Source organism: Sander vitreus, chromosome 6 (assembly GCF_031162955.1).
Source record: "Sander vitreus isolate 19-12246 chromosome 6, sanVit1, whole genome shotgun sequence".
NCBI classification, from domain to species: Eukaryota; Metazoa; Chordata; class Actinopteri; order Perciformes; family Percidae; genus Sander; species Sander vitreus.
The window spans coordinates 27702932-27726298 of NC_135860.1; the positions used below are offsets into that span (position 1 = coordinate 27702932).

At 41.0% G+C, this 23367-nt stretch overlaps 1 protein-coding gene across 1 annotated transcript in view; it reads right to left on the reverse strand.

Moving 5' to 3' along the window:
- Positions 1 to 23367, reverse strand: part of adgrb1a (adhesion G protein-coupled receptor B1a) — a 145601-nt gene that overhangs the window by 52097 nt on the left and 70137 nt on the right. The window contains exons 14-16 of the mRNA XM_078253605.1: positions 22375 to 22450; positions 15345 to 15447; positions 15192 to 15235 (exon numbers count right to left, since the gene is read on the reverse strand). Of these exons, the coding sequence (XP_078109731.1) occupies positions 15192 to 15235; positions 15345 to 15447; positions 22375 to 22450 (223 nt within the window). The remainder of the gene's footprint in view (positions 1 to 15191; positions 15236 to 15344; positions 15448 to 22374; positions 22451 to 23367) is intronic.

Below are 23367 nucleotides of genomic sequence, written 5' to 3' on the forward strand. Positions count from 1 at the left end.
GAATATAGCGACAGCTCCGGCAGAAAACAAAAGACAGTGGTTCAAATCCCACCGCGTTGCACCGGCTATTGAGTCCCCTTCCCAACCGGCTGCAGGCGGCGGCGCAGAGAGCGAAGTGCACGCGGCGATGTGGAGGCTGCGAGGCGGCGTGCTGCAGCTCTCTGTCTGGACACATTATACCAACACCAACAGCCCCAAACGATTTATAACATATATTATTATTATTATTATTATTATTATTATTATTATTAGGCTATTTTTAATTGTATAATTATGCTTTATTGGAAAAGTAGTACGTGGGCCATATCAGGCTACTAAACATAATGACTACAACAAATGTATGAATAAATATTACCCACCCATTATTATTAGTTAACCATACCCCTAACGTTTTAATATTATTCCCTTTATATATATATATCTATATTTATATGTATGTATGTCTATAATATTCGCCTGTTCCATTAATTAGCCATAGTCAGGTAGGTCATTTAACAAAGACAAAGCCTGAAAACTGTAATATACTGCCCATTACAGCTGGGTTTCCATGGTAACAACCAATCACACCCTGCTGACAACTGACAATAGATAATATTATAATAGGGAAAAAAGCACAGGTGGAATAAATAACAAATACTGGCTGCATGCCATTTAGGTTTACCAGTTTCAGGCTATAGAGAGGCAAAGTCCCTCTTCTGGTGGACACCCATGGGACCTTCATTCAGAAAAACAATATGACCGGTGGTGAACGGGGAGACGCAAATAATTTTTTCATCCCGTTTGAATTGAGCCATGAATTACACAAAATTAGAAAGTCTACACACTTCAAAGTGGCATGGATGACGTCTCGCTGAAGCTACGATGTCGGTGTGTGTGGTACCGGGATGTAACGTTACTCACACGGGCTTTCGCTTCTCTGCTGCTAAAACTACATTTGACTTTTTTATTTGTTAATGGCAAAATATGTGTCCAACCATTCTGAATGAAGTAATGTGGTGCCCCGCCTACAAATCCTATCCTACAGACTAAAGAAAACATATTTTGTAATTGTCGCAATTACATTATAATAGTGTATAATTTTGTTTTCAACCAATGTCATAATTTAGAATTAATATATATATCTAGATATAAGTTGTATCTAGTATAAGTACGTGATTTTATTTGGAAAGCGTAAAGTGTCTCCACGTGAGTGAGTCAGCAAGCTAACAGCAAGCGAAGCACGGACAATTTAACGATAAAGTTTTAAGGTTGTTATAGCGGATGTCAGCGATCTAAGGAAACCTCTATTCCCTTGTGTACAGCATGCAGCCAACGAGGTATGTTGTTTTGTGTCCGTATTTTACTTTGGTGAACGTTATTTTACATGCTGTGCATGTCATTCTAGATGGATGGATGGATGGATGGATGGATGGATGGATGGATGGATGGATACTTTATTCATCCCAAGGGAAATTTTAGACATCCAGTAGCTCAGACAACTATAACACAACAAACACGCATACACACATATATCTCACATACATAAAAATCACTCACAGAAAATTAAAGGGTTAAAGGTGCTATGGTAGACTGTGTGCAATGGTGGTAGTGCAAAAGTAAACAGTGTAGGGATTGATCAGTGCAATAGCTTATTATTAAATATTAACTATGACTATGAAAAGACAAGAATGTAAACCTAATAGAATTAGAAATAATATACGTTAAGAACAATATATAACAGGGAATAAGTTATAAGATGTAGATGTTATGACCAGAGTCCAGATTGTGTGTAGGAGGGCTAATATAGCCTATAAGACAGTCAGGTGTACAGCAGACAGAGATATAATGGTGGTAGGGGCTGAGAGAGACAGGCTCCTGCTGAAAAGTCCATTTCTCCCCTCCTCCTTTGTGTGGTATTGAATAGTTGGATGGCCCTGGGGACAAAGGACCTCCTCAACCTGTCTGTTGAGCATGACAGTGACAGAAGTCTGCCACTGAACATGCTCCTCTGTTTAAAGAGCGTGCTGTGTAGTGGGTGGCGGTCATTGTCCATGATCGCCAGCATCCTACTCATGGTCCGTTTCTCTGCAGTTGTTGTGAGTGACTCCAGCTCAATGCCAACAACAGAGCCAGCTTTCATAACCAGCCTGTTCAGTCTATGTTCATATTAAACTAATGCAGTCTTTATTTTCTCGTTATACTGTGTTTAGTTTTCATGGTGGATTTGGAGAAGAAGCTTCAAATAAACCTGTAGTTTCGGACAGTTCATCAACGCGAGTGGACATTAATTGACGGCGCGGCAAGTTCAAAGGAGCAGCAGCTGTCGATTGCGCGCAGGGCTGTCTTCAAAGGACTGAAGCTGAAAACATGCACGCACACAGACAGAAGTAAGAAGACGCACAAAGTTTTAAAGAACAATGTTTTCAAGATAAAGCCATAAATAACTGGCATACTATTAAGTCAAGAGTGATCTAAGAAGTAAGGCTTCTGTAATGGTTTGCCAAAAAGATTTTAGTGTGAATATAGCTTCTGTGGTGTGTGTGTAGTAAATGTTTTGACTTATGTGACCAGGTAATTCTAATGCTTGCCATTTGTAGATACAGTGCCAGTGTTAAGAGGAAAATAAGTTCTAAAGTGTGTTTTTTAGAAATAATAAGTGAAGGCTATTTGCCATTTAATATTTAAGTTTCTAAGTGTATAAACACTACAGAGTTCATGCATATGAGCGTATTTGAAAGGTAATATCCAAAAGCAGTTTTTTGCACATTTTCAATTTTCTAAGTGCATTTTCTCGTTATACTGTGTGTTTAGTTAACAAGGTGGATTTGGAGAAGCTTCAAATAAACCTGTAGCAAGAAAGCCACTTGTGTCTGCCTATGCTTTGAGGGTGAGTTTGGTACAGAGCCTCGCAAAAATCACACAATAATCATTTTAATTTATCTTGATTTTCATAATTTTCAATAAAAATGGGAATGATGACAGAAAAATCATCACTCCCTCCAATATCGTGAGTCATATCGCAATCGCAATATCAGTCACATTTAATCGCAATTAGATATTTTCCTCATATGGTGCAGCCCTACTCCGTTGCCATTCCAGTCAGTGTGCCAATTTCAAAAGAAAGCATGAGCAGAGCGTCTTATTTTCTATAATTACTGCCAAATGACATTGTCCTTTCAAAGAAGCTTTCTAGGAAATAATTAGGAAATGATTATGAAGGAACAGACCCATAAAGTAATGCATTACAGCCAGTGCAGAATATGAATACTGAAAAATATGTGAAAAATCATCTAAACTTCAAAGATAAAGGGTCATAATTCATGTAATGCTCCCTGTAGTTAGTGTTTTTTAGGTCAGTGCTTTGAGTGACGATGTTTGCTTTCTAAATGAGAGGTGTTGCCCGTGTTTTGGTCCAGTGAGGTTATTTTGAGACATCTATGAAGTGTGTGGGTGGTTTGAGTGAGTTTTGGTGGTGAGATTAACTGTTTGGCCAAGATGCATGTTGGTAATGCAGACTGTCTGAAGAGTTTTGAAAAAGTGGCTTCATTATTGTCTCATGCTTGTTAGCGAGCAAAAAAAAAAAAAGAAAACTGTAAAGGGCAAACCAACATGGAGTGTGTAAGTTAATAAAGTGTAGTTCCACCATGGATTCTCCCAGTGTGGGACTCAAAAGATTTTCCCTCATTTGGTGTTTAGATGATGGTGGGGTAATGCATCCCTCTAACATTTCCCATTGGTGTTCATGGTGTATGGTTTCTCCTTCAATTTGTCACCTGTCTGTTAGACTCGCATTGCCAGACCTTCCTCCACAGCGCAGGAAGGTCTCGGATGTTTCCCGAATCGACCGGAGTTTAGAATGCCAACACAATGAAAGCGGAAGGCGAGGGACATCTGAAAAGTTGTTGCTATAGACTACCTGTCTGTAAACCACCCCAACAACAGCAACAACAGCAACAAACCAACAAAAAAGGCTCATTACCGAGAATATTTAACAGCCACCCCCTCACACATCAATAGGTCTCATAACTTCATACAGACTGCAGACTGTTTAGTCGAGCGTGTGTGTGTGTGTGTGTGTGTGTGTGTGTGTGTGTGTGTGTGTGCGTGCACATGTGTGTGTGTGTGTGTGTGTGTGTACATGTGCGAGAAAGAGAGCGTTAGCCCCAGGAGGTGACTCTGTGCTTACATTAGGACATAACCCCTAACAGAAATCCAATATATTAGGACTCGGTGCAGTTTCTCGGTCTGGCTGACAAGATTAGGCCTCTCTGTGAGCCTCACGGTGGCCTGCAGACGGTCTTGCCCCACTGTCTAATTGGATAATTTAGGTGCTGGTCCAGCAGCTCAGCATGCAAGAATGTCCTTTGCCAAGAGCAGGCCAACATGGATGAAAAGCAGTGTGCCAGCACAGAGGAAATATAGAAACATGGGCTTTTTATGCACAAAGCTAGGAGGAGGGTCCCTACTTGATGTTCACTTACCAGGTTACACAATAATGTGTACATACAGGGATTATCTGTGATACAACAAGATTCAAAGATTAAGACTGAATGTGTTGGATCTTGGGCAGGTCAGCCAACACCTAAACTTTAAAAATGCTTATTTGACATTACAGTATCTTTATTTATTCATCCATCCATCGTCAAACACTTATCCTGGGTCGGGTCGCGGGGGCAGCAGCTCCAGCAGGGGACCCCAAACTTCCCTTTCCCAAGCCACAATAACCAGCTCTGACTGGGGGATCCCGAGGCATTCCAGGCCAGGGTGGAGATAAAATCCCTCCAACTAGTCCTGGGAATTCTGAGAAAACCCATTTTTGCCGTTTGTACCCTGGATCTGGTTCTTTCAGTCATGCCTTCAGCCCAGCCTTCATGACCATAGGTAAGGGTAGAAAACAAAAATTGACGGGTAGATTGAGAGCTTTGCTTTCTGGCTCAGCTCTCTTTTTGTCACAACGGTGTGGTAAAGTGAATGTAATACCCTCCCACGCTGCACCGATTCTCCGGCCAATCTCCTGCTCCATTGTCCCCTCACTCGCGACCATGCCCCTAAGATACTTGAACTCCTTCACTTGGGGTAAGGACTCATTCCCTACCTGGAGTAGACACTCCATCAGTTTCCTGCTGAGAATCATGTCCTCAGATTTAGAGGTGCTAATCCTCATCCCAGCCGCTTCACACTTGGCTGCAAACCGATCCAGTGAGCGCTGAAGGTCACGGACCGATGATGCCATCAGGACTACATCATCTGCAAAAAGCAGCAATGAGATCCCCAGCCCACCGAACTGCAACCTCTCCCAACCACAACTACACCTCGATATCCTGTCCATGAATGTCACAAACCGGATTGGTGACAAAGCACAGCCCTGGCGGAGGCTAACCCTTACCTGAAATGAGTATGATTTATGCCGAGAACCCGGACACAGCTCTCGCTTTGGTCGTACAGAGATTGGATGGGTCTGAGAAGGGTGCCCCTCACCCCATACTCCCACAGCACCTCCCGGGGGACCCGATCATACGCCTTTTCCAGATCCACAAAACCCATGTAGACCGGATCGGCATAATCCAAGGCTCCCTCCAGGATCTTTGCGAGAGTGAAGAGCTGGTCTGTTCAGTCTAGGACATGTGTCGAGGCAAACAGACTGCACGAGAAGATCAGTGTTTCCTGAGCTACTTGACGTTTCTCCCTATTCATTTATGTTATGTCCGCGTTTCAGTTTAGTAATTAACTGTCAACGAAAGCAGAAGGAAGCCGAGGAAGTGGCGAGCCAGCAGGGAGCAGCGGAAGGACGGCACCTGGGGGTCGGAACAGAAGGTAAGGCCACAACCCCATGTTCTTTCGGTTCAGGCGGCCTAGCAATATATTTATAGTATCATAATTTCTGATGTCCATGGATTTTACATATCAGTTAATAGTCACGAGGAGCATAGTTTATATCGACGACATTTCATTTCAAGAGAAAACTCAGATTGTAGAGTTTAGAACGCCAACACAAAGAAAGAGGAAGGTGACGGACATCCAACAGAAAATGAGAGACATCCGGCGTTGATATACCCAAGATGTGTGGTAACATTTCAGGGTATTGATCAATGTCCTGTGCTCACAAATAGCTAGTGAGCTGGCTGGTATGTGAGTTGGAATGGATTAGCATGCTTTGAATATAAATACAGGAGAAAATGTGCAGGCTGTTGCCTGTAATGCAGCCTCTTTCTATTCTACACTTGTAAACAAGCATGCCCCCTGCTCACTGAACTTCATCTCCTCTCCTATAATTGTATTACAGTAATTGATGAAAATGTAAGTCCACAGTGCTCAGCTCCAACATCTTTGATGAATTGAGGCAGTTCCTAAGCATCAGGACTGGCCTCGTAAATTAACGGAGACAGCAGGATTGATTTGTATGATCAGAAGCGAGGCTAGTTAGTGACTGCAGTCTGGTAAACAATGTCGAGTCTATGCAAAAAATACCTCTCTCTCTCTCTCTCTCTCTCTCTCTCTCTCTCTCTCTCTCTCTCTTTTTTGACCTGCCATGTAGTGACTGAAGTCATACAAGTTCTATTTGTTTTCTGCTAAATACAAAAAAAACACCCAAATCTGGATTTTAAAGTAGCCGCTGACAGAATTAATGTAATATTGCAGGGCTGTTGTCTACATGCAGCACTGATAGCAGTGTATTGATGACGAGGGGAACGGGCAACATTAGTCAGTAATGCACAGTTTTGGTTCAAAACATTCAGAGCTAATCTAAAAAAAAAAAAAATAATGCTGTTCTACAAAAACATTTCTGTATCAGTATACTGGCTTAGCTAGGAGAGATCAATACACATTTGCAGGACAAGGTTTTCAGCCAAAGCAACAAAGTCTTGTTCAAAAGACACTAAGAATATGTGAATTTAGTTTAAGATTTGATTCTTGATAACAGGGTTCATTCAAAATTAGGATACTAAGAGGAGCTTTGTATAACAATTTCAACACTAATATGTTACTACATTTTTGGGGGACTGGCCCCAAAAAACAGTCTCAGATTTGTTAAGTAATGGCAATCATATACTCTACAGTCTGTCCCCTAATTGACAGCGCTACACTCAGACATTGAGTTTTAACTTGTGATCAGTACCTTAAGCATCGGCAGATTATGTTACAATAGGCCACTGGGCAGGGACATATTAAAAGTGAATGTTTAAGCTATCCCTTCAGTTTTTCAGTAGGACTTTTGGGGCTTTGTTATTTACATAAATGACTGAGCCCTTAGACAATGCGACAAGAAATGCAAAGTTACCTAACAGACATTTATGCTTAAAGGTGCACTAGGTAAGACTTATAAACCTAACGTTCTGTCATATTTGCTGAAACTGACCCAATGTTCCAGTAGAACTACATGAAGCAGGTCATTAAAAAAAATCTGGCTCCTCTGGCACCATCTAAAGCCTGTAGTGTGAGTTGGAAAAATCCACAGCTCCCTGTTCAGATTCACCAATCAGGGTCAGGGGGGTGTAGCATTCATTCTCCCTCGTGGGGGGAGGGGCTTATGAGACCGTTTGGGCTTTAGCAGAAAGGGGGGGAGGGACTGAGAAGTTGTCGATGTTCAAATTCTTTGGCTAAATCCTGGATCTTCACAATCCTACCTACAGCACCTTTAATGGGCCCCTGAGCCCTTGGGCCCCTGGGCCTGGGAGGCCTGTTCAGTAAAACACTGTGCATGTACGTATGCATGTATAATAAAAACATGGATACACATTCAAAGCGAAGCCCCGTTGATTTGTATGAGAGTTGCTTAGTGGCGCATGAAGCCAAAAAGTTCCACTGCAACCTATAAAATGCCCCGGATGATCGGCGCTAGTTTCTGCACTATGGGGCCCATAGAGCTACTTTCGGTTTAGTGCTCCGCTAACATTAATGGGGATTACATTATTTAATCGTGCAGCTCACCTACACTTTCCAAATGTTATTGGACCGATCAAATTCTGATAGTGAAATGCGTCATTTCGGGGGGTTGTGACGCTCAAAAATATTTATCCCCTGATTTACAGACATCTCTTTCGCCATGTAAGCCATCACGTGACAGACACAGAAGATTCACATTAGCTCACATAATGGGCCAGATGGGTAGCACACTGCCATGAGTCCATGACGCTAATGTCTGATTACTCCACATTGTCATTGTGATATTTTGTGATTACATTCTGAATCTGCCCCGTTCTCTGTCAGGTAAATACAGTAGTAGGTAGGCCTACAATGTCTTCCTCTGATGTAGACGTAGTCTACACTGTAAGTCAGTAGTAGGCTATAGGCTACAGTGGAGTAAGTGGTTTGGGGTCCTTCTGTAAGTAATTTTGGGGTACAATTTGGTTTTGAAGAATTCTACAAGCAGCAATACCACATGCCAAGCAATCGCCCGTTCCAAACAGGCACATTTTCAACGGGCTCTGTACTAGTATAATGGGAAGAAAAATAATATTCAATGTGTAATGAAACTTACAGTGAATAAGAGCAACTGGCTGTGGGCTTGAACATAAGGTAAGGCTGTTTGCTGACATTGTAAAATGCACTTGGCTTAAAGTTATTTACTGTGCTTTGATTCTACAACATAGTTTAGGGTTAGGTTACAGGAATTGCATTCAAAGAAATTCAAACAAATGTTTGTTTTTGTGTCCTACTGTCCTACTATGTAGTCATTTCTAGCTGTGTAGTCTCTTGTTGTGCACCACCTTCACTTTGTATCATTTACATTTTTATCAGGAAGGCGCACCTGCTGGGTTTAGGGCACTGACCATGAACTGCAACGTGTGTCGAGGACCTACATTTGCATATCGTTCCCCAATTTCTCTCTTCCCTCATTTTCTGTCAAGTCTAAAGGCATAACATATCATGACAACTACCACAAAGTCTAACGAGAAATTTAGCCAACAGGTAGTCTCACATTGCCAGACCTTCCTCCACAGCGCTGCAAAGGAAGGTCTGGCTAGTCCACACAACATTCCGGGATGGGAGAAAAATATGCTCTGGTTTATTGGCATTTCTTTAAACCAATCACAATCGTCTTGGGCGGCGCTAAGCGCAGGCTGCAATGACGGTGTCTCTGCATAATAGCCTTGGGAAGGAACTTGTTTTGGTGGAACATGTGTACGTTCAAAAGTAGTTTTAGTCGTGCAACAGAAAACTCAGATTGGACGGATAGTCTAGCTAGCTGTCTGGATTTACCCTGCAGAGATCTGAGGAGCAGTTAACCATAGTCCTCAGAAATCCACCAGAGTTTAGAATGAAAGAGGAAGGTAATGGACATCCAGCCGAAAAATGACGGACATCCGGGGGAAATGTCCGGCGGCACCTGAACAATCCCGGAAATGAAACGTTGTTGATATATATTAGCCAACAGGTGAATGTACCACTTGTGTATTTATGTATTTATAATACATCAGGTAAGACAAACTGTAAACAAAACCTAGTAATAATGTCAGTGTGAGTGAGAAACACAGAAAGATTTCAGGAGATAGAAGCATGGTGCAAGTGAAGGCCCAGGCTGCTTCACAGCTCTTATCAACATGACAAGGACTCCTCAGATTCCAATTTATCAACCAAATATTAACTCATTAATCATAGCTGCTGTCCAAGATGGATTTTAATTTTGCATAGAACATGTCTCCCCCAACCCCCAACCCCACACACGAGATTAGAGTCTTCGCCCTTGCTATGTTCCTGTCATTGTCTCTCCTTCTACTGTATGCTGTCCCTTATGCTTGATGGTGGTGACATCCCCCAATCCCAGAGGTGGCCGAGGTCAACATCATCAAAAACACATAAAACCATCACAATCTATCATGGTAACATCTTCATTAAAACGGCTTTCGCCACGGTTTTGAACTAATAACAGACAGAGAACCTATGTACCATCGATTGATAAAAGCTAGTATTCAAATAATAACCAAACAAATAAAGGATTGTCGATTAAAAAAGGCTGGGTCAAAACTACTGACAACAGTCAAACTGCCAGCACTATAATGGCTCACATGGAACATTTTGTGTAATGTACATTTCCACCGCACCATGTCCATATGTAGTAGGGGGAGGGGGAATCGATATTTGACAGGCTGGCACATTTCAGCAACAAGGCAATTCAAAGTGCTTCACATAAAACATTAAAGAGTATTTAAAAAGAGCCTTTATAGAAAATAAAAAGTAAAAAATATAAGATGCAAATACAAGAATAAGTTTCAGTGCAGTGTAAGAAATGAATAATTATTTGATTTGATATAGGTTGTAGGGACAGGATTGGGAGGGGATAGGGAGGTGTATTTTGTGTGGCATGTAAATGTTTTAAATAAAATAACAAGATGGTCTAAATAAATAGGATAAATAGGTTTGGAATTATTTTTACAACTGAAATAAATTTTTGTTATTGCAGAGGGAAAGTACCGAAAAAAGGTACCGTATAAAAAAAGTGAATGCTACCCAACCCTAGTTGCCACGACAGTAGGTGATAAGTTCCATGGAAGGAAAAACCAAACAAGTACAATCAACTGCAATTATTTAATGAACAAATATGACTAATCTAAGCCTTCAAATAAAGGCCTAGTTTAATGCTGCTTTCCAGGCAAACCGTAACCCATGTTTTCACAACCTTCTACCCGTGAAAGTGCCCGTGAAAGTGCCCTGGAACAGCAGTCAAACCCGTAACTTACTACCCGTGAAATCGTACCAGATCGTTGTACTCCCAGTTACAGTTTCTGACGTCACACACACACACACACACACATAAACAACAATGGTGACCCCTGTTGATGCTGTACAGACGCCGGTGATTAACGGTGAGAAATATAAATAAATAGACATAAATAGGCAATGTAAAGTAATTCCGCACATTGTAATCAAAACAATACCCATATGATTGGGTACTACTACAGGTTATGATTATTAAATGAAGCCCAAAATATGTTGCCGACTAGAAATCGCTAGTATCAGCTAGCGCTAGCGCTAACGTTAACGTTAGGTAGCCTAACCTGAACCCTGCCAACAGCACAATGTTTAGCTAGCCAGCTCGTGACTTTGCCTGGAACGCTACCAAGTCGTGAGTCGTGACTTGAAGTTGTAACTTACGGGCTAAAAATTGTGTCGGGAATGCTGCATTAGGTACATAAAGCCTTCATTTAAGAGTTTATGGTAGTTCAGAATTTCATATAACACTGCCAGTAGCAATTAAGTTTGAGTGACTATGAATATTGTCTCAACCGTCACTTTGAAGCTATATTTATACTTTTTCATTATTAGCGCAAGCTGTCATAATACATTTTTTTTTCAATTTCTCAATATTAACTCGTCTTTTTCCCCCCAAATCAGCTCTGTTTCTCTGGTTCACTCTTTGTCTTGCTCCAGGTCTATATGTGCCAAGCCACACTTCTTTTAACCCTGACTGAACTGTTGAATGGGCTGCTTTCCATCTCTATAACACAAGTGTACGTACCCATCTAAATGCAAATGTCCAAACCTGCATTGCAATAAGGCTGCCAAACTTTTGCTTCCTACTTTCCTCCCTTACTCTTTCTCTAGCTCAACGCTCTAACATGCTCACACTGTTTTCTTGTCTTAAACAAATAGGGCACTTGAGCGCAAGGAGCAAATGAGAAGTGCTTTGAATTTGGTCACAGAAGCAGTAAAACTTAACTGTTCAATATCGTTTACTCCTTTTCTATCCTGTCATGCTGGCTTCTCTCTCTCTCTCTCTCTCTCACTCTCTCTCTCTCTCTCTCTCTCTCTCTCTATCTCTCCCCTCACTCTCTCTCTCTCTCGCTCTCTCTCTCCCTCTCTCTCTCTCTCTCTCTCTCTCTCTCTCTCTCTCCCTCTCTCTCTCTCTCTCTCTCTCTCTCTCTCTCTCTCTCTCTCTCTCTCTCTCTCTCCCTCTCTCTCTCTCTCTCTCTCTCTCTCTCTCTCTCTCTCTCTCTCTCTCTCTCTCTCTCTCTCTCCCTCACTCTCTCTCTCTCTCTCGCTCTCTCTCTCTCTCCCTCACTCTCCCTCTCTCTCTCTCTCTCTCTCTCTCTCTCTCTCTCTCTCTCTCTCTCTCTCTCTCTCTCTCTCTCTCTCTCTGTCCCTCACTCTCTCTCTCTCTCTCGCTCTCTCTCGCTCTCTCTCTCTCTCTCTCTCTCGCTCTCTCTCTCAGATTCCGAAAAGGTTTTTTTGCCACAATAAATTACACATACGTGGAATTTGCCTTGTTGAATGGTGCATACATAAACAAACAAACAGACATATTAAACATTAATATGAAATAAACCATAAATATAGAAAAACAAATACATACATACAAAATAACTGTTGCATAAGAAAAAAAGAGGCTGAATGGGAATGAGTGCAGAATGTGCAAATAATATATACAGTAATATGCAATGGGCAGATGTATAGACCAAATGTCATTTTTTTTAATGATTTTTAAATTTAAAGAGCTTTATTGGCATGAGAAGACATTGCTTATATTGCCAAAGCAGATAACATGCAAATAAAAGAAAATTAACAATAACTGACACAACATAAACTATAACATGAACACCAACTTAAAGGAGGATTACAATGGTACAGCAAAACCATCTCTCTCTCTCTCTCTCTCTCTCTCTCCCAGTAAACTGCTCTCTATCGTACATGTTGATGTGTGTGCGTGGGCTGGGCAGGGGAGGAAAAGCTGTGAGCGACACTTTTAATTTTCCACATGCTGCATCAGTGTCGTAGCAGTGATAGCGTGGGGTTAGTGTTTCCCCAGACAAGAGCTGCGGAGCTGTCCAACACACTCAGCACCTTTCACTGGAGAGCAGTGCACTGACTTTGTCAAAATAACACAAAAAAAGACACTGTTGCCAACTTTCAGAGGGAACATGCAAATTTAATGTCAATATGCTCATTAGACGTCATTATTTTCTACGTACAAGTGGAACCTTTGGTGTGATGATCGCACTAAAAGGATTATAATGGGGTTACCAAATACTTAGAGTTTCATCATCTGGCGAAGATGAATGGAAGATCTTCCCCAGAAGATCTAGATCAGGAGGACTTCTCAAAACGTCCGGACCAAGGTCTGCATCCGGACCAAACCGCAAGTTAATCGCAAACCACGAGTTGACTACAATACCTTATGAAAGTATAATGTTTTCTAGTTTGAAATAAAATTTCTATTGATCAATACATTGTTAGTAATGTTGACTTTACACGGAAAAAGCGACAAAATTGTCGAAAAAGGCGACAAGAACGCAAAACAGCAACAAAAGCGTTGCCAAAGTGAAAAAAAACGTTGACAAAAAGGCGGAAAAATGGCAGAAAAAAAACTACAAAAATGCCGAAGTGATAAAAACTTCCTTTTACTGCATGAAGCTCAAAAAATTGACCCAATGTTTTTTTGTTATTGACAATTGTTCTGGACCTTTGACCTGGAATAAAAATCAAATGCGGACCTTTGAGTGATGTGTTTGAGAACCCCTGATCTAGATAGATCTTGCGATTAGTTTCTTACAGTATCTTGCTTTGGAGCTTAGTGTTGGCCAGATGGCTGGACGAGTAGTACTACAACTGAATATGAGTTACTGGCAGCAGTAGAGGGGTACTCCAGCGTCCTGAATATCCATAACGTTAGAGGATTCACAAGAGATAGATTAAATATAGTGCAGTAGAGGCTGAAATATCCTGACGCTGAGTTCCTAGAATGGTACCCTGGAAATATAGAGTTCTCGCGAGAGCACAGTTTGAATTTGCTCAGTGAGTCACTCTGGCATTCAGTCATGATGCTCGTTATAGTTCTTGCTTCACACAGAAAGTCAAGAAAAAGTTGGTTGAATCTACCTTCTTGCCAGTTTTAGACTATGGAGATGTGTTTTACAGACACTCCACAACGTCCCTGTTGAAATCTTTGGATTCTGTGTATCATTCAGCACTGAGATCTATGATCTATGATCTATGTGTATTATATGACAACACAAGAAGGCCTAAACATTGGTTGACCTTTGTCTATAAATCAATAACTGGACATACTCCTTCATATTTAACTACACTCTTAACATCTAGTAGATCTGAATGGAATCTAAGATCAAGTAAATACATGATGTATGATGTTCCACAAACTAAAACAGAGTTCGGAAAAACTGCTTTTTGTTACAGAGCTCCAACTTCATGGAATGAGTTACAAAATCAGCTAAAATTGCAGGTTTTTATTTCACATACTGAATTCAAGTCCTGCCTACATCAAATATATCAACATGTTTGTGCTTGTTTTAAAATGTGATTTTCTGTTTTTATTTCTTATTTATTGTTGCTGTCCATACCTGTCTGTCTGTTATTTGTTGTATGTTAAAGTGTATTTTTATGTGCTGCCTTCTTGGCCAGGGCTCACTTGTAAAAGAGATTTTAATCTCAATGTGATTTTTTTTCCCTGGTAAAATAAAGGTAAAATAAATAAAATAAAATAAACTATGCCCTTGTAGCCGAGCTGCACCAATCACATCGGTGTATCTGACATAGGTGGGCCAGAGGTGAGAGAAACAGATGACGACAGCGCTGCTACGTCCAAGTCATTAGTAAACATTGGAAGATGGCTACGGATGAACTGGCGGCTTTGGCTTTGGCTGCTACAATGAACGAGTTAGACTTGGCTTTTTATCTAAAAGAGGAACAGAAGACGGCGCTCAAATCGTTCCTTTGGAAGAAGGACGTTTTTGCTGTTTTGCCGACCGGATACGGCAAGAGTTTAATCTACCAGTTAGCTCCGCTGATAGCTAAGCGTATGGGGCTCTGGATACGTCACCCTGTGTATTGTTGTGATTGGTCATAGTGTTATCCAATTCAATTGTGTGCAGTGAGATTTTCATATGCCTACTTGGTTAATAACACAGTCAACTGTTGTCTGGGATATGTTTTCATGCTAATCGAATGTGTCTCTAGCTTGAAACGAGCTAGCGCAAACTGATTAGCATGAAAACATATCCCAGAGAACGGTCGACTCGGTACCCATGTGTTATTAACCCCTAGGTTCATTTTGCGCCAGAATTGTCCTTTAATCTTTCGGATTTAGGTCTGGATTTCCAGGCTACTAGAATAGAGCAAGCTCCAAAAATGCTGGAACCTACAAAATTCCCGTAATACAATCAATAATATAACAAACAAAACAGCTTACAAAGAGTCCACATATTACAAGGTTAGGGTGCAAGCATGGTCAGATGAATCAAAAATATGGTGGGTCTCACCTGTCGCTCTCGTCCCAGGATATACAGGTCTGGTTGGTGGTGCCCTAATGGATGGGGAACAGAAAAAAAAAAAAAACATCATTACCATGAAAAACTACCGGTTATATAACCTTATATCATATTTGAAATTTCTTTAAGACAAAAGTTACTCACGTTGTACAGGTGGGAGAACTCAACTACAACTGGAGCAGAGAGGGAAGCAGGGGTGGGCTTGATGGTCACTGACAAAACCTTGGAGTTGAGGACTGTGCTGTTTCTAGAGAGAGAGAGAGAGAAAAAAAACATCAGTTGCTAATCTATACACAGCCACAGTGGTGCGTTGAGTTAAATGATAATGCTATCTTGCTGATGTTTAGCAGTTACAATGTGTAAAAGTCAAAGGATCACCCAAGTCATTAAGATATATTGTCTTGAATGCATATCTGTTCCAAATTGCTGATCACTCTAGTAGACGTTTCACTGGATAAGTTAGAACTTTGGTTACATGTACATTGCTACGTTTAATTTTTCAGTGTTTTTATCTCCAGTAGAAGAACTAATGTCTGTTTAAACTAACACGCTCAGACCAAAATATCTCATCAACATTCTCGTAAACATGGGCGTGCGCATGCCGGGTTAAACAGGAGGCAGCATCATAACGTTAGTAGCTTTGTCTCAGAAACGTTGGCGTCAGTGTCGGTATTGCCAAAGGTCTCTGTTGGCGGTCGCTGAGACTGCAACACAACCCCGCAGATTCCAAACCAAAACGGGGCTCTGAAACGCCAGAGCAGTGTGAATGCGAGGTGTAGATGTAGCAAAAGATATTAGTTTTTAAACTAAAACGTAGCAATGCAAATGTAGCCTTTGACCTGCTGGGAATTACCAACATTATTAGAATTTATCCCATGGGGACCATGACTGTACCAGATGAATTGTCAAAACATTTGACTCTAAGCCAAAAATGTCAACCTGCCATATCACTAAATACATAATTAATTAACTTGCTGTGTTAGTCCATCTGGTAGATTGATTAGATATTTCACATAATAAGTGAAAACTTTGACATGCTGGTGGCGCTAGATCAAATGTATATAGACTCATCCTCTGGGTACCACGAGTACATGTGTCAAATGTCTTAGCAATCCATCCAACAGTAGTTTAGACATTTCGGTCATAACCATCTTGCAGTGGCACTACAGGAGCAGCCAAGGGAGCACCAAAGTCATTAGGATTGGTCCACTTGGGACCATCAATGTACAAAATGTTGCTGTAAATCCATCTAGTAGTCGCTTAGAAATTCACAATGGACCAAAGTGGTGGAACTATCAACAAACCGCCTGATTGACATCCAGTACCAGTCAAAAATTTTGACACACTTTCCCATTCAAGTGAATGAAAAAAGCTGTCCAAACTTTTCCAAATACTTTGAAATTGGTTGAGGAAAACTAGCAAACAATGACATCCAGATGAGTGCATTAAAGGAAACAAGTCCCACAAGTGAGACTTGAACAGATTGGCATTGCTGACATTGCCTTTGGTTTAGTAAAGTTTGTCACAAAATGCTAAAGCACTTCCATGGAGCCACTTTAAACAGTAACCGTGTCCAGTCTGCTTATACATAAGCATCAGAATCACATCAAACGCTTATTCAACAATAAAACATGTTAACAGATTACGGACTCATCTGCTTCTGATGAGCTCGCCAGAATCATTGTGCTCTGCTCCAGAGCAAACATATAACCCTACCAGCCAAGTAAACCCTAAAGAGTTTCAAGGATTTGTCTAGCATCTGAAGTTCAGTCCACATTGTTTTTCAATAGCTTATCTTATCACATATTTGGGGCATTGTATTTTACATTACATTCTGCCTGTTTAGTATGCATTACAATTTCTGCTTTTCATAGGTACTATCAATCATGTGGAATGAAACAATCAGGTAGAAGTGAATTGCCACTGGAAGAACTGACACTGAAAGCTTCCAGTCGGCCAAACATGTTCAACAGCCCATGCTCCGTTTTCCAGTTCCTCACATCATCACTGTATCCTGTACGCACAATCGCCCTCTCGCCATTCCAAAGCACAATCAGTCAACTTAAATGTTTGTGTCATCTAGTCTCTTGCCTCAAACTTATCTCCTTTTACTTGAGGGGAGAATCCAATGCAGAAAAGGAAGAGGAGACACGGATGAAAAATATGAGTAGAGCTGAGAGGTATGGAGGGAAGCAGCAATCCAAAGATTCAGAACAAACAATGTGGGAGGACTGATGAGAGCGAGGGTCTGCTTCATTTCCCTGTCTCCGTATGTTATGTTGCCAGTTCGTTACGTGCTCGTATCACATTATCATAATGGGGAGCTCCTTACCACCCCAACCACAGGCATTGATAACAGGCTGTTACTCACAGACACACCCAGGGTGTGATTTCCTGGGGGTGGGGGGGGATGCGTGATATTACCCCCTTTCTGGTCTACATATCCCTGCCTCTGTTGGATTATTTGTATCCCCGGTGGGGACAAAATGTATCCCCCCCTCAAAGTGATCAATGCTACTTCACCAATAGATCATATACTATAAACCTAAAATAGAAGTATTTTAAACTAAGTAAAGCACTGTAACGTGAACAGTCTATAGTGCCATAGAACAATAAAATCCGAGCAGCAGTTGCTGGTTGTATTTAGACGCTACAGAGCTCCAGGACCCCGGCTACCAGCAGCAGTTGTTTAGCCGCCAACAGGTGACTGTGAGTCGGCTACAGGCAGCGCCAGATGACGGTCCTTTCAGGGGCCGTGGTAGTGGAGTTTAGCCAGAAAAAGTGAGCATCATGCGGTGATGACAGTTAAGTTTAGGCACCAAAACGACTAGTTAAGTTCAGGAAAAAGATGGTGGTGTGGATAAAAACACTACAGAGGAACGAATAGCGTTTCCTTGGTGAAAGTATTTTGTTTTTGCCGTGAAGTGAACTCCGCTCTCCGGCTTGAAACGTTGTGTTTTATGTTGACACCACGTTGATACACGTTGAGAGCATTTTCCATTGGATATTGAAGTGCATGAATAAGTGTTTTGGCATGGCTGGCCAATGGCTCTATATCCATGGTATTGGAAAGGGGATTTAATTCATGCATGTTTTGCATGATCAAAAAACAGCAGCAACTTCCTCCAAGAAATCCCTTTACTCACGGAGATAAAAGACATACATGAGGCCACCCACTGCTCGTAGCTGTTTCTGCATTAAATCCTTGTTTTCATTTAACTGGCAATATTCACTGCAGCACTGATGTCAAATGCCCTGACTCTGCCGTGACAATCCATAACACTCAGCACAGTTTTGTAGTAGAACCAGGGATATGGTTCAACAGTTACTGTATACAGCATACGTGACTATATTTCAACGTAAAGCTGGTTTATTGAAGGATTTTGTGCACATTCTAATATTGTACAGTGTCCAACATAACATTTGTCACCCACTTGCCCCCTGGGCCATCAGATATTCTTTTATAATAATTAATATTTTTTTGATAAGATAATTTTTTGGGGGCATTTTAGGCCTTTATATGGATAGGACAGCTTAGACATGAAAGAGGAGAGAGAAGGGGAATGACATGCAGGTCAGAGTCGAACCCGCGGCCGCTGTGTCGAGGAGTAAACCTCTATATATGGACCATCAGATTTTTACTGGACCAGTAAAAAAAAAAGAGGGGGGAAATCATTTTCAAATTGTTATTTTCTTAATCGTTGGTGACTTATCAAAACAACAAAGAAAAAGCCTTATTCTGCATCTACAAATATAAATTCAGTTAGTTTGGTGGATTTGCAATTTAATTTAGTTATTACCGTATTGGTCTGAATATAAGACGTTTTTTTTTTCTTCCTGGAAATACATCTGAAGAAGTGGGGTCGTCTTATATATGGGGACTAGTTAGAACGGAAGTACAACAAGGCGTTGTCATGGAGATGATACACCTCTAAAGATGCAAACAGCCAGAGAAAATCTTACCGTGGTCCTCAAAGCTGCCGCTTCCAAGAGACTGACAGGAGAGTGTGTGATTACGTGACTGAAAAACGGAATGATGGGATGCCCATTACCACAGCAGTCATTCAGAGCCTTGTTAGTGGTATAGAAATAGCGATTCCTTTTTACTTTAGCATTCCCCGACGACTAGCGTTACAAGCTAATTACCATTTTGCACTAAAACTGGTCACATTGGATTAGCATGAAAACATATCCCAGAGAACGGCCGACTCGGTACACCTGTTATTAACCCCTAGGTTCATTTTGCGCCGGAATTGTCCTTTAAAAACAACAGCCTACCTTGTTATATTCAATGTGTTTGTATTAGAATTATTTTCAAAGAAAATGATTTTCTTTATAAAAACAAGACGTGGTCTTCAAAAAGTATTTTTCCAAAAATGAGTCTTGAAAGAGGGGGGCTCGTCTTATAATCAGGGTTGTCTTATATTCGGACCAATACGGTATAATGTCTGTTAATTTAGGTGAAAGAAATTCACACTGCTGCCTTCACACACTCTAAAACATTCAATATCGATGATTGTCATAGATCAATATTGTTTATTCTGGTTATCAAAGAGTAATAAAAAAGATTGTAATATGTTTTGGTATATGTGTTTTAGTTCTTAAATCATGCGACATAGAGAGAGACAAGAGAAGACACGCTGATCAGGCAAAAATAAGATATTTAAAGTAACAGTGTTTTATTTAGTGTAAATGGCCCGAATGGGCCAGTGACTGTCCAATTAACTTGCCCAACATAAGTTTTTAAAGGCCCCGGGCCATTGCTTATGTCGGACCCTGTTGTTCATTGTTTTGAGTTGGTATGTGATCTATTTGACCAAAATACTTTCACCTTTAAACCAATTGGTTTGCTTACATGCTCACAATGATAATGCTAACAAGATGATGTTTTGATATAATTTTCTTCTAATGCCTACCGTACACTGGATGCTGTGAACAGACTTTGAAAAGACTAAAGTCTGACACCATCTCACATCTAAAGACAATCATATCACATCTAACGTTAAAGATTGTCATAATAAGTAAAGACTGGGGATCTTGCAGGGTCACAAATTGCAAGACTACAACTAGATTCGTTTTGACAAATTTAACCAAGCTAGCTAGCTACTGCTAGAGTTAGCTGGTAACTTAAGGGAAAGTTAGCAGATTTTCTGTTCTGCCGTACGTGCAGATGAATGTCTCTAGTACCGGGGGTCTGAATTTATCCGCATGTAAAACTCCCGTTGGATGACTCGCTTCAGAAGGGTTGAAAATGGCAACTGTCCCTCTTAAGCATTTAGCTTAGCGCCGTGCAATAGCAATAATAAACAACATTGGCTTTAGCCAAAGCCCGTGTACGGAAAGCCGTTCCAATCCCTATTAAGCCCCATTTGGTTGCAGTTCCACCAGAGTTCCACTGGGGGTGATCGCGGTCCAGTGCTAAATGAATGGGACTCTATGGAGCTAGACGGCTAAATTTGTCTCTTTCGCCTGATTGTCGTTGAGAAATCTCAGATTTGATTGTAGTTTCTGCAAGTTCAAAATGGATTATAGGTCGAAAGTTGAGTACTTATGTCCTTTCGATTTCTTACAGATTGAGTCGTTTGCCCATAACACGCTAGCTTTATGCTAATGAATGCTGATTGGTCAGTGAAGGATTGATTATGATCGGAGATCCCACTTGACGGCATCCGAAGCAGAACCAGAATGTCAGAGTGAATATTTCGGCGTGGTCTTTAAAACATTAGCAAACCTCTTTCTAGCACGTGTATTGGCAGGGAGAGCCTAACCTGTCAGCTGTGTTGTCGTGTATTAACAGAGAGAGCCTAACCTGTCAGCTGTGTTGTCGATGCTTCGAGAGAACAAAGGAAGCGACTCAGAGCTTGACGTAAAGCAGTATCTCTGGCCGTATATGTGTATGATGTCATTGACATTTTAAAAGGCTTTTTAGAACAAAAAAGCCACTTTAAAAAAAATCTAACACCCAGCAGTGTGTATTTTCTTAGCATCCCCTTTCGAATGCAACATTCAAATTAGTAGACAAAAAATTATATCCTGAGAAAAGTGGATTTTGAGGGGTATAGCTCCATAGAGCGCCATTCATTCTGCACTGGCCTGTGAGCGCCCCCTATATGGAACTCTGGTGGAACTGCAACCAGTTCAGAAGCCGGAAGTAACGAGAGAGTGGTCACATGATTTAACTTCACTTAAAACTTAAAACTTAGGATAATATCAAACACGTTGGATTTTGTCAGATCATCAAGGTGGGAAAAAGACTGACTGGGACTGAGTTTTATGATCTTACACTAAACAATTGAGACTACGGAATGCTGCGACTCTAGAAAGACTCTCATGATTTCATTACGATATTGGAAATTAGTCTGCGACGGTGGAATCGCTTGAAAAGTCGTTTGGTGTAGGGTCGGCATTAGTCTAACCTGTTAGCTTTTTAATCAACACTAAGCAAAAGAGCGTAGGTTGATGGCAGTGTTTTGTAGTTATTTGTTCATAAACCAAATTCAAGTTAAAGTCATAAAGATCACTAAAGTAATGAAAATTCATCCTGAGAGGGGCGTGAATGTCTGTACAGAATGGATTTGGAAAGTGGACATAGCGATCCATCTAATAGTTTTTAAAGCATTCCACTTAAAACCATAATAATAAATGTCAACTGCTGCTGGTGCTAGAGGAAATGGCAAGGGATCACCAAAGTCAATAGGATTCATTCTCTGGGGCCCATGAATGTCTGTACAAATCGTCATGGCAATCCATCCAATAGTTGTTGAGATATTTCCATATCTGTCATGGTCTGTTTAGTTGTTAAACTAAAACACACTACATTGAAGGCTTCAGATAAACCTAGTAAGCAGAACTCAGGATGTTTATAGTTGTTTTGTTTTTTTAATTAAAGCTGTAGAATACATTATGCAACATTCATGAAACATGTTCCTTGTAGCCTCTATTGTACTATAATGGCCAAGTAGTGTAGAACAAAAAAATCTAATCCATTCTCCTGCGTTCCTGTTAAGCATTCTTTGTATCGTGCATTTGTGTTCCCTGGCTTCCATGTCTGAATGCCCCCCTCTAATTTCCCCTGATATTAATAGAGTTTCATGGCCACAGTATAACCTGGTTAACAATGAAATCCAAGCTTCTAATCAGTTGCAGTGGTAAAACAGTCAGCATTCAGTCTTACCTCTGCAGATTCAGAATGCTGCCCAGGTTTCTGTACAAAACGATGCCGGTCACAAACGTTGAGGACTCGTCTGCATCTGTGTTGGGGAAGAAAACACACACACACACACACAAAGCAGGGAGGTCAGAGTCAAATGAGACAGCAGTGTACGGAGAGACTGAATGGTTCAGTCTCTGATAGTACAGTACTGCTATAGAGCAGAATGCAGGTCAGCCATGCTGCCTCCACTCCTCCAGCCCCCGATAGCTCTTTACACTTGAGCTGGCCTACATGACTAGTCAGCTATAAACACTGTCTCCTCACTGCTTTACAGTCACACACACACACACACACACACACACACACACACACACACACACACACACACACACACACACAACTGACAAATAATTTCCATAATCTCCATAGTGACAGACAGTAGCAGCCCAGCTGACACTGTCCTCCCCCTGGGAAAAACAAACCAAAAAGGAAAAAAACTAAACTGACTAGATTTGACTTCAGCAGTGGAGGAGTAAAGAAACTGTGGCTTGGCTGAAAAGTCTCTGAGCATCAATATAGAAGCACTTGTCAAACTATGGTCCAACGACAGGGATGTTGTTCGGCTTTTCAGAAGTTTAGACAGCTAGCTAACGCTACGCCGATGTTTGCTAACATCAGCGCAACAGCGTTAGCCTAGCCTGCTAGGTAAATATTACGATTGCCTTCGGAGTTTCCTATATCCAGGGCTCTCAAGTTTTGAAGACAGGCAAGAGTGACCTTCTATCTGCATGGTGACTAATGATGCGGGGGGGTCTGGGGGTCCTCCCCCCGAAAATTTTGATCATTAAACACTTCATTTCCTGCATTCTGGTGAATTTGTATGCACTTATTTCTACCTTTTTCTGAATCAATTTATGCTGGAAATATCTTTATGTAAAGGGAAACATAGATTATAATCCAAATATAAAAACATAATGGAATATATTGCAATAAGGCTCTCAGGCATTCTGTGTT